At 39.6% G+C, this 11,545-nt stretch overlaps 1 protein-coding gene across 1 annotated transcript; it reads right to left on the bottom strand.

The window, feature by feature from the left end:
- Window positions 1-555: 555 nt before the first annotated feature.
- Window positions 556-11,135, bottom strand: LOC140368430 (sushi domain-containing protein 2-like). The gene is made up of 16 exons (XM_072455463.1): window positions 11,044-11,135; window positions 10,780-10,978; window positions 10,226-10,377; window positions 9,975-10,142; window positions 9,721-9,895; window positions 6,651-6,852; window positions 6,335-6,420; window positions 5,167-5,435; window positions 4,954-5,088; window positions 4,404-4,565; window positions 3,150-3,398; window positions 2,540-2,723; window positions 1,654-1,748; window positions 1,401-1,580; window positions 711-807; window positions 556-636 (listed from the first exon to the last, which is right to left on the bottom strand). The coding sequence occupies exons 1-16, from the start codon at window positions 11,108-11,110 to the stop codon at window positions 588-590; spliced, it is 2,469 nt and encodes an 822-aa protein (XP_072311564.1). The 5' UTR covers window positions 11,111-11,135; the 3' UTR covers window positions 556-587.
- Between the last annotated feature and the right edge of the window lie 410 nt (window positions 11,136-11,545).

Below are 11,545 nucleotides of genomic sequence, written 5' to 3'. Positions count from 1 at the left end.
ATGTCAGAAGGAGATTTAGATGTTCAGGGTTCTCAGATTACTCTTGACTACAACTTCAAGTTGACCGACTCTTTGTCAAAGATCTGTTACTCATGACTGATGTACATTTGTTGTGACACATTTAAATGACATAAACATTTATATTTATGACAGCGCTTTTAAAAATGTAAAGCACAACGTGATATTTTCCTACTGCAATAAGTCTATTCAGTGCTCACACGCTTACACAGCATATATATTTTCTTTAGGCTTGTGCAAAGGTCAAAGGTCAACACATATTAAATTACACGTTTCTTGAGGTTTATTCAATCATGTCAACTGTATTAAATGTAAAACAGTACAAACACAAAAACAGCTGATGTAAACATTGATGCCTCCTTGTACTGGCAGTGATATGCTGGTTGTTAAAAAAAAAATGAATTACAGTCACAAATGGAAATTTGAGTTACTGTTTGACTGTGCAAAGACCTTTGGGCATCCCTGACTCTGGAGTGTTCATTACAGTGGTTTATCTTAACGACTTAAATCCCTGGAGGAATGTTGTGGCGTGGACTCTTAATGACAGGACTGATCTTTACCGCGCCGGCTCAGAAGTCCGAACTTATCACCACTTGGTTGGCCTGGGCTGGCGCCTTTCTAAATAAAGAGTGACACATTTATTGGTAACACGATATCACCAGATCTAAGTTCGGTTTTGATTCGTTACAGACCTTTTGTTTTTTCTGGCGGCGAGTACGATGGTCGTTATGATGGCGATCAGAGCCAATCCTCCGATCACAGAGCCAGCAACGATTCCAGCCACGTTAGCTGAAAGTGACAGTTACAGCAACGTCAAAACAAGAACATCCGTTTATAGAGTAAAGCGGTGTGTGCGATAAGTGAAATAAACATGAACTAGCCGACAATGTACTTTAAAGTGTGAATCATTTGACCGTGAATTAATGTGAGGCATTTTAACATTTTCGGTCGAATCAGAAATCACAAAATTGTACTGATTGCTGTGGTTTTTAAAAGATTTTGGTGTTTGAAAGGGAACAATATGATCTACATCTCGATTTTACATTATATCTTGCAGCAGAATTGATCTCATGACAAATATACTGTCCCGGATGCTCTAAAAACAGTCTTTACCAAAATAGATCAATATTTTGGACTATTTTTGAAGTGCTTTTTGGGAACAAACATAGAAATTACTTTATCTTTCCTTCATCACTTTATTCAAGTAGTAGACCTAGTTTAAAAAGATCTGATCTTAGGAGCAATAATCAAAGTAATGTCTGTTGCCATAATATGATTGGTTGTGGTGTGACTGGCGTACGATGACAATGACGATCACATTCAGTCAGATTTTTTTTTAAAAAAACAGCAACAGAATCATTGAGTTTCTCATTTATTCGTACTGGGTTTCGCGCAGACCGAGTCCTCCCCAGACCACCGTCCGTCCGGCTGACACACCCGCTCAGACGACCCCCCGAGAGTGTAGCCCTCCCCACAGGACAAAAAGACTTTGGAGCCCTGCAAATACGTCGTGCCGTTTTTCATCCCGTTTGTCGGAGGGGAAAGGAAGCCACAGGACACCACTGCAACGATCAATAATGTCTGAGAAACGAGTTACAAGTTTTATGAGTTCTTTAAGATCTGATGAGGTCTTACCTGGCTTTAGGTCATCTACAAGAGCAACGTGACTGTGAAATTGCATTTTGGTGGTGTTTCCGAGCGTTAGGCTGCGACCTACAAGGACGTCATACCTGCAAGAAGGAGCACATGAAGTGTACTTGTGTGGGCCGTAATAAAATGTACTCAAATAAAAGTGGACTCAAATAAGTGCTTACTGTACATGTAAGAACTGCACAAATATCTACTATTTTACATTTTTCAAGTGCGATTAAGATTACATTTGCTATTTTTGTTTTGATAATAGGATTAAGTTCAAAGTCTTAAATGCATCCAGGAGAATTGACAAAAAATGATAAACTAATAAAATAATTATGAACATGCTTGTACAGATAAACTACAATGTTTGGAGTGTTTTAATGCAGTATAAAACATATTTTGTTTGTAACGGAAAATTATGGTACTCCAAAAAATTGCAGCGTCCGCGATTTGTTAATTGTGTGCATTTGATTCAAATTATGTATATATATATATATATATATTTAAAATAATATAAATTGCTGGATTGGAGGATCAATTGCTCTCATCAATCAAAGTTTATCTGTAGAGCACAGTACTTACAAAAGTAACTCCATAATGGTAAAAAAAAAAAAAATAAACAATATAAATCACAAGACAAAAGTAAAAGCTTAAATTATTACTTTAAAATGTAATTAAAATGATTGAATTGCAGATAAAATGCCTTCACTCAAAAGCACAGCTGAACAGAACCGTTTTAAGCCTTTTACGTCAATAGCCAGGCTGTGATAAAGGATTTTTACTTTACTCAAATCATAGCGTGCCTTGGATTCTTGTCTGTGGGAATATTTAACACAAATAGACATGCGTTCTCTGATCTACTCTGCACATCTGTGTCTTGACTCACCTGCAGAACTGGGAGCCCTCGCCCGAGCAGATCTGAATTGCCTGATTGAGCAGTGGATCGCTTGCATTTTCAGTAACATAAAAATCAGGGAAAAAGCTCACGTCATGTTTAGGAGCATTTTTGTACTCATTCTCAAGATAAGTAGAATCATATGTGAACAAGGAGGAGTTTGGTATAATGGCCCCTGTGACACAAAAGAGTGCAATGTCAGGTCATGATTATTTGGTTTAATATACACAGTGGTGGAAGTAACACAGACCAAAGTAAAAGTACTTCTTTAGGCACCTGTACTTACTCTTTACCATTTTTTTTTAACTGGACTAAAATGGTGCAAAGCATTTTTCCTGATTTGAGCAAACAATAATATATACATAATAAAAATGACCAGGAAAATGAAGTTATTGATTCAGTCGCCACTTTTGACTGAAAATCTACACCATTTTTTATTAAATTAGATTTGATACATTTTCAAACGGGTTTATCAATACTTTTACTTAAATAGATAATTTTACGTGACACTATTTTCTGCTCCTGTATCTGTACTTTTACTTAACACAACTGAGTACTTCCTCCACCACCAAATACACATGAAACGACTGTAGGCTCTCACAGCTCGCCCCGAAGCTGAAAACCTCCTCCGGGTTGCTGATGTTTTGCACGACTTGACCGTTTTCGAGAGTGAGGTCGTCCTGGGCATTGCCGTTCAGCTTTCCCATCAGCCCCAGCGTCATGTGAGAAAAGTCCTCTGGTAGAAGCACGGTGGTGGCCATGTTGTCCCCTCTGAGGCGCACCTCCACCCCTGTCCCGCTCGGAAACATCACCGTCACTTTGGTGGAGGAGGGAGAGAAGACAAACACACCTGAAGAGGAGGAGGCATTAACCTGCAGCTAAACGTTATTTAGCATCTTCATCTGGCAACGAGTCTTTTCATTCACTGAGAAGTGGTTTAAATTAGATACTAAGGTCTGATACAAAGTCATACTATGCAATACAATATAAATCCAATACCAATACCAATGAGTTTTGTATTAAAATGTATTGAAATTAATTTGACCCTGGATATCATTTATTTCTCTGTAACTTCAACTGGTGCTTGAAGCTTGAAATATAAACAATGTACTGAAGAAACTGCATTTTATCAATACTTTTTGACACCTCTGTCAGTATTGATATAAATGTGTTTTTTAAACTTATATTTTACTTATGAATGGCATCACAGTTACGATGGTGACACAATGCACACATGAGCAAACAAAGTCGTTTTTAAATGGCCTGAAAACTATTTAAGAGAAAATACTAAATTGATTTAAGCAACACATTTCACAAATACAAGCGTTTATGCTTCTGCTTTAGATGTATTTCCTCTTAAAAGATTTTCAGACCATTTAAAATCGACTGTGTTGCTAATGTGTGACTAATTGCAAAAGCGTTAACTGATGCTAGTTAATTATATAGTCATTACAGTTAGTCCACACCACACAGGGACAAGAGGTTGGGCTGGGTTTCTTAAATGTCAAGGATAAAAGATAAATGTTTTCCTTCCTTTTTTTATCCTTTAGACATAAAAAGTGCGTTCCTAATTGTAGAAAACAGTAGTACAATAAGATCTGAACTTTAGAGAGTTGAATAAGTAGATTCTATGATACTAAATAAGTACTTAAGTGTATAATTCTGCTATTTATTCATTTAGAAAAGCTCTTACTGGGAATATCTTGCTTTTGTGTGATTGTGTACAGCAATTTCAGTATTATTGATTATCGTTATATTTTTCTGTCTCAATACATCACACATTATCCATGGATACAATAGCTCAATGACATCCCATTCTTTGTCAGTATAAAAATAAAACAGAAGCCCCTCTAACCGTGCAGGTCCATCCAGCTCTGCTCGGAGAACGAGAGCTTCTCCTGATTTTGCAGGACCTCGAGCCTCGATTGGTTTGGTTCGCTGACCACTCGCACCTCAATGACATCAGAAGACCCCTCCCTCATGGCCACAGCTGTCATCTTTGTTGCTTTAATCGTGTCTGAATAAAATATGATCAAAACATGGAAATATGCTTTAAAATAAGTCATAAGTCATTTGTCCAAGAGGGGTCCATGGTAAGAAAGTTTTAAAAGGTCGTCATCTGGACAGTGTTTTTAGAAATCAAGGCATTTCGACTTCCCTCCTAAACCCAAGTTGAAGCAGAAGGAAATGTTTTGAGAAGCTTGCATTTATTATACTCAATAATAAAAACAACTATTTAAAGAACAACATTCGGCAACAAAAAATGCAGAAAGGCAAAAACAGTAAAGTGGTTTATACTGAATGAGTTTTGGATGGAAGTCAAAAGTCTAAAAACGAGTCAATTTGACCACCTTGCTGTAATATAGTTAATATGGCATCTATGTGTTAAGTAAATCAACACTGACCATTCACAGGTTCTGTTCTGCCTTGAATAAGCAGATCTTTGTCCTTTGAAGACATTAAAACGTATTCTCCTTTTCCGTTGAACGAGTAGCTGAGGCCATCGAAGGTGAGGAAGTGTGGATCTCCAAACACCGCGGCTGAAATGTTTTTGGTCACATTTAGACCACTACACGTTTCACAGATTTGGGACTGGACATAAGTGATAGCTTCCCAACCTGATCTAGGAGTGCGGTACTTCACACAGCCACTGGACGGACGGTGCTTGAAGTAGTAGCTGCAGTTGTCCGACCACAGGCAGCAGTAGTAGAAGCTCAGGACGTCGTAAACCCAGTGGGACTGTCCCGGGACGCGGGGTGGTCTCTTGTAAGGAGGTGAGCCCCAGTCGTGCGCTCTGTCCGGAGTGCTGCCCCCTATGGAGTCTCCCGTGAGCACCTGATCGCCGCTGCTGTCATAGCAACACTGCTGTCCCGCTGCGTACTGGGGACTGAGGGAGACACGTTTAGGGAGTTTAGGAGAGTTTAAGCTAAAGTACAGCTTCACAATGAAACATTCACCACATTAAAGTTGAGACTAAATCAGAACTAAGATCTAAACTAAACTTGAACTAGACCAGAACAAGAGCAGGACCAAATCAAGCCCACATCAGGACTAAAATGGGCAAAATTTAGTGCCAAAATAACAACAAGTGTGAACGCACCCTTAAACTTGTTGAGAAACTATGAGTAGAGGGCCATTATGTATGCATATTAACTCTTAAGTTAAGAGTTAATATGGATAAATAATTAAAAAGCTCTTTATGACATTGCTGTGACTGTTGTAGTATGCTGCTGGTATATTACAGATAAGGGGTTATTTACAGTCGCATAATAAACCAATTTGACAGAAATAAAGCATCATATCCTTAATCTTCTGATAACACTAATTGTCATTACAGTTCAAGAGGTCAAAGAGGATGGGCCAGGGTTTTTTTTATTCTTTAGAAGAAGAAGAAAAAATAATTGTAGAAAACAGTTAATCCAGACTACTTTCCCCTCAGTGCTGGATTATGGTGATATATATATGCATTCTACAGTAACAGTGTTGAAACCTCTGAACCTAGTTTATCATTCAGCTCTAAGGCTCATTATAGGAGAAGGATACTGTGAATTATACTCTAAAGTAGAATGACTATCATTGGATGCAAGAAAAAACCTTTGTTTGTTTATTAGGCTCTTGTTGACATTTTCTCTTGACATTTTGCCTGATTATTTATCAAATTTGCTGAATACCAGATCAAGTATTCATCAATTGACATCTCAGCTTGCAGGGTGCTCTTCTACACGAGAGCTTGCTCCCTGTACAAATAAAGGTTATAATAAAAGTAGCAGAGTGTGTGGGACTGACCTGGCTTGTATGGCTCTGACACAGTGGACACTCCCGGGGTGATACGTGCATACACTGCCTTTCTCTATATCACAGCCATAGTCGGTCTAAAGGGAAGATGCTTTTGTTAAATATAAGGTTAAAGGCAACTGACGTGACTGATGTGGCAACTAGAATAGGACACTTGAATAATACGTTAATGATGTTTATGAATAAAGTATTTTTTGTCCAAACAATTTTTCTTCATTCATTTGATGATTCAAAAACAGCTATCCTAACAGCATGTGTACTCATGTACGTATGTAAGAAGATAACCTGAGCTCTCTGTAATACTCACATGAAAGCGGCCCGTGTCTGCCCTGGCCTGAGCCAGAGTGCATGGACAGTCTATGATCTCCTGGACAAAGTTTGGCAGCTTGGTTTCATATGTGTCCCAGGTCAAACACTTCTCCTTGGCCCAGGCAGCAGAATCTGCTCTGAATTTCTCGTCCAGGTGCCAGGCTAGAGCATGATCTTCAGTCCAAGTAGCTTCTACATTCCTAAGTACATGCATCAGTCTATTTAATAGTTGATAAATATGCAATAAAGCTCCCTCTTGAAAATAAGACAATAGGTCTCAAGAGGCTAACCTGTATACATTCATTATAATTAATAATAAAAAAAAGTGCGTGAACTTCTAAGTATGACTAATGTCAAGCTGTGTAAACATAGAAATATTAACTTGAAGAACTAGGGAAAGATATTTCTCTGAAATCATTGGAAGCTGCAGTAACAACTTGCGTGTCCTGTTTGCCACAGTAAACAGATTAACAAACCCTCCAGCTCAGCTGCCGTTAGAACTCATTTCCACATCCAAGTGAGTTTGCATTATTCTTTAATGACAAAGTTCAGGGCATTAAAATGCTATAAATCCCACAATGCAAAAAAATACCCTAAAACCACCAAGACACTTAAAGCTAACTCACTTTTCACCAGTAACTGACAAAACTGTCCATGAGATCATCACCAGTCTGAGTTCATCTACATGCTGCCTCGATGTGTTACCCACCAGATTTCTAAAGTCTGTGCTGAACAGTTTATTAGCACCATTCACTCACATAGTTAACATGTCGCTTCAATCTGGAACATTCCCATTGTCTTTGAAAACTGCGGTCATAAAGCCTCTCCTAAAGAAGAGCAGTCTTGATGCCACAGTACTGAATCATTACCGGCCCATCTCTAATCTGCCATTTTGGGGCAAAGTCCTTGAAAAGGTTGTTTACCAACAGCTCACAGATTTCCTCTTAATAAACAACTCATTTGATGTTTTTCAGTCAGGTTTTAGACCTCATCACAGCACTGAGACTGCTCTTGTCAAGGTGACAAATGACATCCGCCTGAACACTGACACGGGCAAAGCCTCAGTCTTAATTCTGTTGGATCTCTGTGCTGCTTTTGACACTGTCGATCATGGGATCCTCTTACAGAGACTAGAGGACTGGGTGGGCATCACTGGCACTGCCCTAAACTGGCTAAGGTCCTATCTGGAAGACAGGAAGTACTTTGTTGAAATTGGTAGCTGTGCCTCAGACCACATGACCCTGGCCTGTGGAGTTCCCCAAGGGTCAGTCCTGGGTCCCCTTCTGTTCAACCTCTACATGCTGCCGTTAGGTCAGTTGATACGCAGTGAAAATGTGTCCTATCACAATTATGCAGACGACACTCAGATCTATGTTTCACTGTCGGCAGGTGAATATGGACCAGTGGATTCACTCTGTCACCGCATCCAACAGATCAGTGTGTGGATGCAAAACTGTAATAAAATGTAAATATATGATTATATTTCTGTGATGTATTTTATCTGCATAATAGTGATATGACAATATTTGTATATTATCTGCATCATTAGTCTAAGAGAAAAACGGCATGTGTGACAAACTGCATTTGTGAAGGTATCGTAAAGATGGGGCAAAGGAATGTTTACTCCAGGGAGGGGTGTAGCACCCCAGGGGAGTTTAGGTAAACATTACCCATGCTTTATCTCTAAGGAAGAAAGACAGTTGTAAAAACAAGTGATGTGAAGTTAACCAATGAGAATGTGAGCCGCCTATTCCATAATGTGAAATAAAACCAACCTGCAAGAGAAAAAACGTCGTGAGGGTTTCTCCCTTGCATGCAAGCCATACAAAGTCTGACGTTTCTGTATCGTTTCAGATTCTAAGTTGAATTGTGTTCTCTGTGTGTTAAGGAATAGCACTGGTTTATGTCTAATTTCTTGACAAAAACAACTTTCTCCAGCTGAAATACAAGACTGAAATAATCGTTTTTGGCCACAGAAACAAAGAGAAAGTGTTAGTGGTCACCTCCAGAGTCTCGCTCTAAAACCTACAAACCAAGTTAGAAATCTGGGGGTAATAATGGACTCAGACTTGAACTTTAACAGCCAAGTCAAATCAATAACATAAGCAGCTTTTTACCGTCTAAAAAACATTGCCAAAATCAAAAATATAGTGTCAAAACCAGATTTAGACAGACTTATCCATGTGTTTGTCTCCAGTAGATTGGACTACTGTAACGGCCTGCTCACTGGCCTCTCCAAACGAGCTGTAAAACAGCTGCAGTACATCCAGAACGCTGCTGCTCGGGTCCTGACTAGAACCAGGAAGTACCATCACATTAGTCCTGTTCTCAGGTCTCTGCACTGGCTTCAGGCTCAGAGAATAGACTTTAAAGCAGCTCTGCTTGTGTACAAGTCTCTCCATGGCCTAGCACCAAAGTACATGTTAGTGCCATATGAACCATCTCGGACTCTGAGGACCTCAGGGACCGGCCTCCTGCTGGTGCCAGATTCAGGACTAAACATGGACCGGCCTCCTGCTGGTGCCAGAGTCAGGACTAAACATGGACCGGCCTCCTGCTGGTGCCCAGAGTCAGGACTAAACATGGGTAATCTGCATTTCAGTTTTATGCAGCTAAAATCTGGAAGAGTCTTCCAGAAGATGTGAGACAGGCTTCTACTCTGACAAAGTTCAAATCTAAGCTAAAAACAGTTTTGTTTAGCTGCGCATATGACTGAAAGGATTTGTCTTTGCACTCTTCTCTTTTGTTTGTGATTTCATTAGTTTAGACAATCAGTTGGATTGATTTAAAAGGGAGTTGGACTCCGAAACACGTTGGACGTGTAAAAGTACGTACAATCAGTTGGACTGATTTAAAAAGGAGTTGGACTCCGAAAACACGTTACCCTCTGTGGCTAGGTGTTTTTTATTACATTTTTTATTTAGTTAATTTTATTGTATTTCTGTTTTTGTAATTTCTTTGTGATTTTAAGGCATTTTTTCCTGCTGTGTGAAGCACTTTGAATTGCCTTGTGTATGAAATGTGCTCTACAAATAAACTTGCCTTGCCTTATCGGTGATTCTACATACCACATGCCATCTGGATACACACTAGAGGTGACGCGCAGCATCCCGAGCTCCCAGCTGGAAAAGTCTTGCGGTGCGGGTTGAGGCTCAAAGCTGAAGGTGCCATGGTTAGAATGACCCTTTGCAAGTGTGTAGAGATACTTCCACTCAGCCTCCCAGTTTACTGTGTAGGCCGTCCCTGTACACACACTCAAAAGGGTACATGTGGTAGACTTTTAACAGTTTAGCTCCAAATAAATAAAAAATGAGCTGCTCACCCGTTTCTCTGTATCCCCACAGTTCTATGTTGACTTTGTCAGCTTTGACCATGGAAGTGTTCCATGTCATCTGAAGACTTCCAGAGACACCTGGCGTGCCATAATACTGCCATTTAGTAGCATTGACCAGAACTGCCTTGAGTTTAGAGTCCAGTTTTCCAGTGTGGACTGTTGCAAGACACATCCTGTGTTACTGTGGTATATATGTGTGTGTAAATAACAATACTACAATACAACAATATATAACCTACCTGACAGCCATCTGCCAGCTCTGGTGAAGGTTGTGCCGTTGTTAGTTGAGATTTGAAAGGGGATCCATCCTGTTTCATACAGCAGTGGTGATATACAGTGCCCTCGGCTGTTTTCATCCACATAACCCACAGTGTCAGTGTTGTAGTTGAATCTGACCGACAGAGAAGCATTAGGGCTGTCATTCACTATGTAGAGCCGTCTCTGATCTTTGTTTACAGTTACCAAATCTACAGTATGAATCACAACAAACTGTGCTGCACAACCCATTCAAAATAAATGTGTTTGGAAGCAACATTAACATTTACATTAACAACACGGAGTCTGAGCTACGCAGATCTGACCTGTAACTTAATCAGACCAGTTTAATGCCCCACTGGGAAACATTTTTGGCAAAGCAGTTGGTGCACCCTCTACCAAAAAAGTTACATTTTGCATCTTTAAAGGACCAGGAGTGAGGCGACTCAGAAAAATACAAATAATTAACACATTTTGATAGATTTAATTCTTGATGATTTTTTGTCAAGCCAATGCTAACAGCTAATAACAGCCTTACCTGCAAACAATATGGTCAGTTTTGTTGAAAGTTGTGTGGAGAACAACAAAATCAGTGCCGCCAAAAATGGTCCCAGAATAAGGGTGATTGAGCACACAGTATTGTCTGTAATCAGGGCAGCAGTTCTTCAGAGACTCACATGTCGGCTGACACGAGCACAGACCTGGAGAGCCACCACACTTTCCCTCACACGACTGACCTGTCAAAACACAATGTCACTCACTTCATCTAAACACCCTTCTACTAATAATGCTGTAAACTCACCAAATATACTGCACACACACGACAGCAGGAGTAAGAGTACCACTCCAGTATAAGTATATTTGTCCATAAGGAATCTCTGAAGTGGCTCTCTGCTTTTCTGCTTGTCAGTGTTGTTTGTCTCGTAAAAATTCAAACCTTGAACCTAGTCTCAGGCTTTACCAACAGCTATTAATAATTAACTTCTGAGCAATGCATTTCAAGTGACATTATTGCAAGGAAGTAACGTCCTTGTCAGTAACCATCCATAAATAATTCCAAAGATTATAATTTGAGATTTTTCTGTTTTATCCAAGAACATTTTATACTTCTTGTGTTGTGGTTGTACAGCAGTATTTTAGTTGGCATTTAGAGGCAATAAGTGTGGATATATGTGAGGGGAGCAGAAGCAGATGTTGAACTGGCAATAGCAATAAAAAAACTGCCGGTAACTCATGTAATCTAACATGGTGATGTAACCCATTGATTCAGGAGCAGACACACATCATACATACAAAAAGAGTTG

Source organism: Eucyclogobius newberryi, unplaced genomic scaffold (assembly GCF_026437365.1).
Source record: "Eucyclogobius newberryi isolate DKJ021-1_F unplaced genomic scaffold, fEucNew1.0.hap1 SCAF_2, whole genome shotgun sequence".
In the NCBI taxonomy this organism is placed as follows: Eukaryota; Metazoa; Chordata; class Actinopteri; order Gobiiformes; family Gobiidae; genus Eucyclogobius; species Eucyclogobius newberryi.
Note: the sequence above shows the minus strand (reverse complement) of the source record. Positions and strands in the feature narration are given on the sequence as shown.

Bases quoted from the DNA above. Each gene is read 5' to 3' on its own strand.
- LOC140368430 (XM_072455463.1), bottom strand. From the start codon at position 11,110: ATGGACAAATATACTTATACTGGAGTGGTACTCTTACTCCTGCTGTCG. The intron at 6,421-6,650 runs GTGAGTATTACA...TCTTCCCTTTAG, and splicing joins CAGACACGGGCCGCTTTCAT to ACCGACTATGGCTGTGATAT. The intron at 1,581-1,653 runs GTAAGACCTCAT...TGATCGTTGCAG, and splicing joins TGTAGATGACCTAAAGCCAG to TGGTGTCCTGTGGCTTCCTT.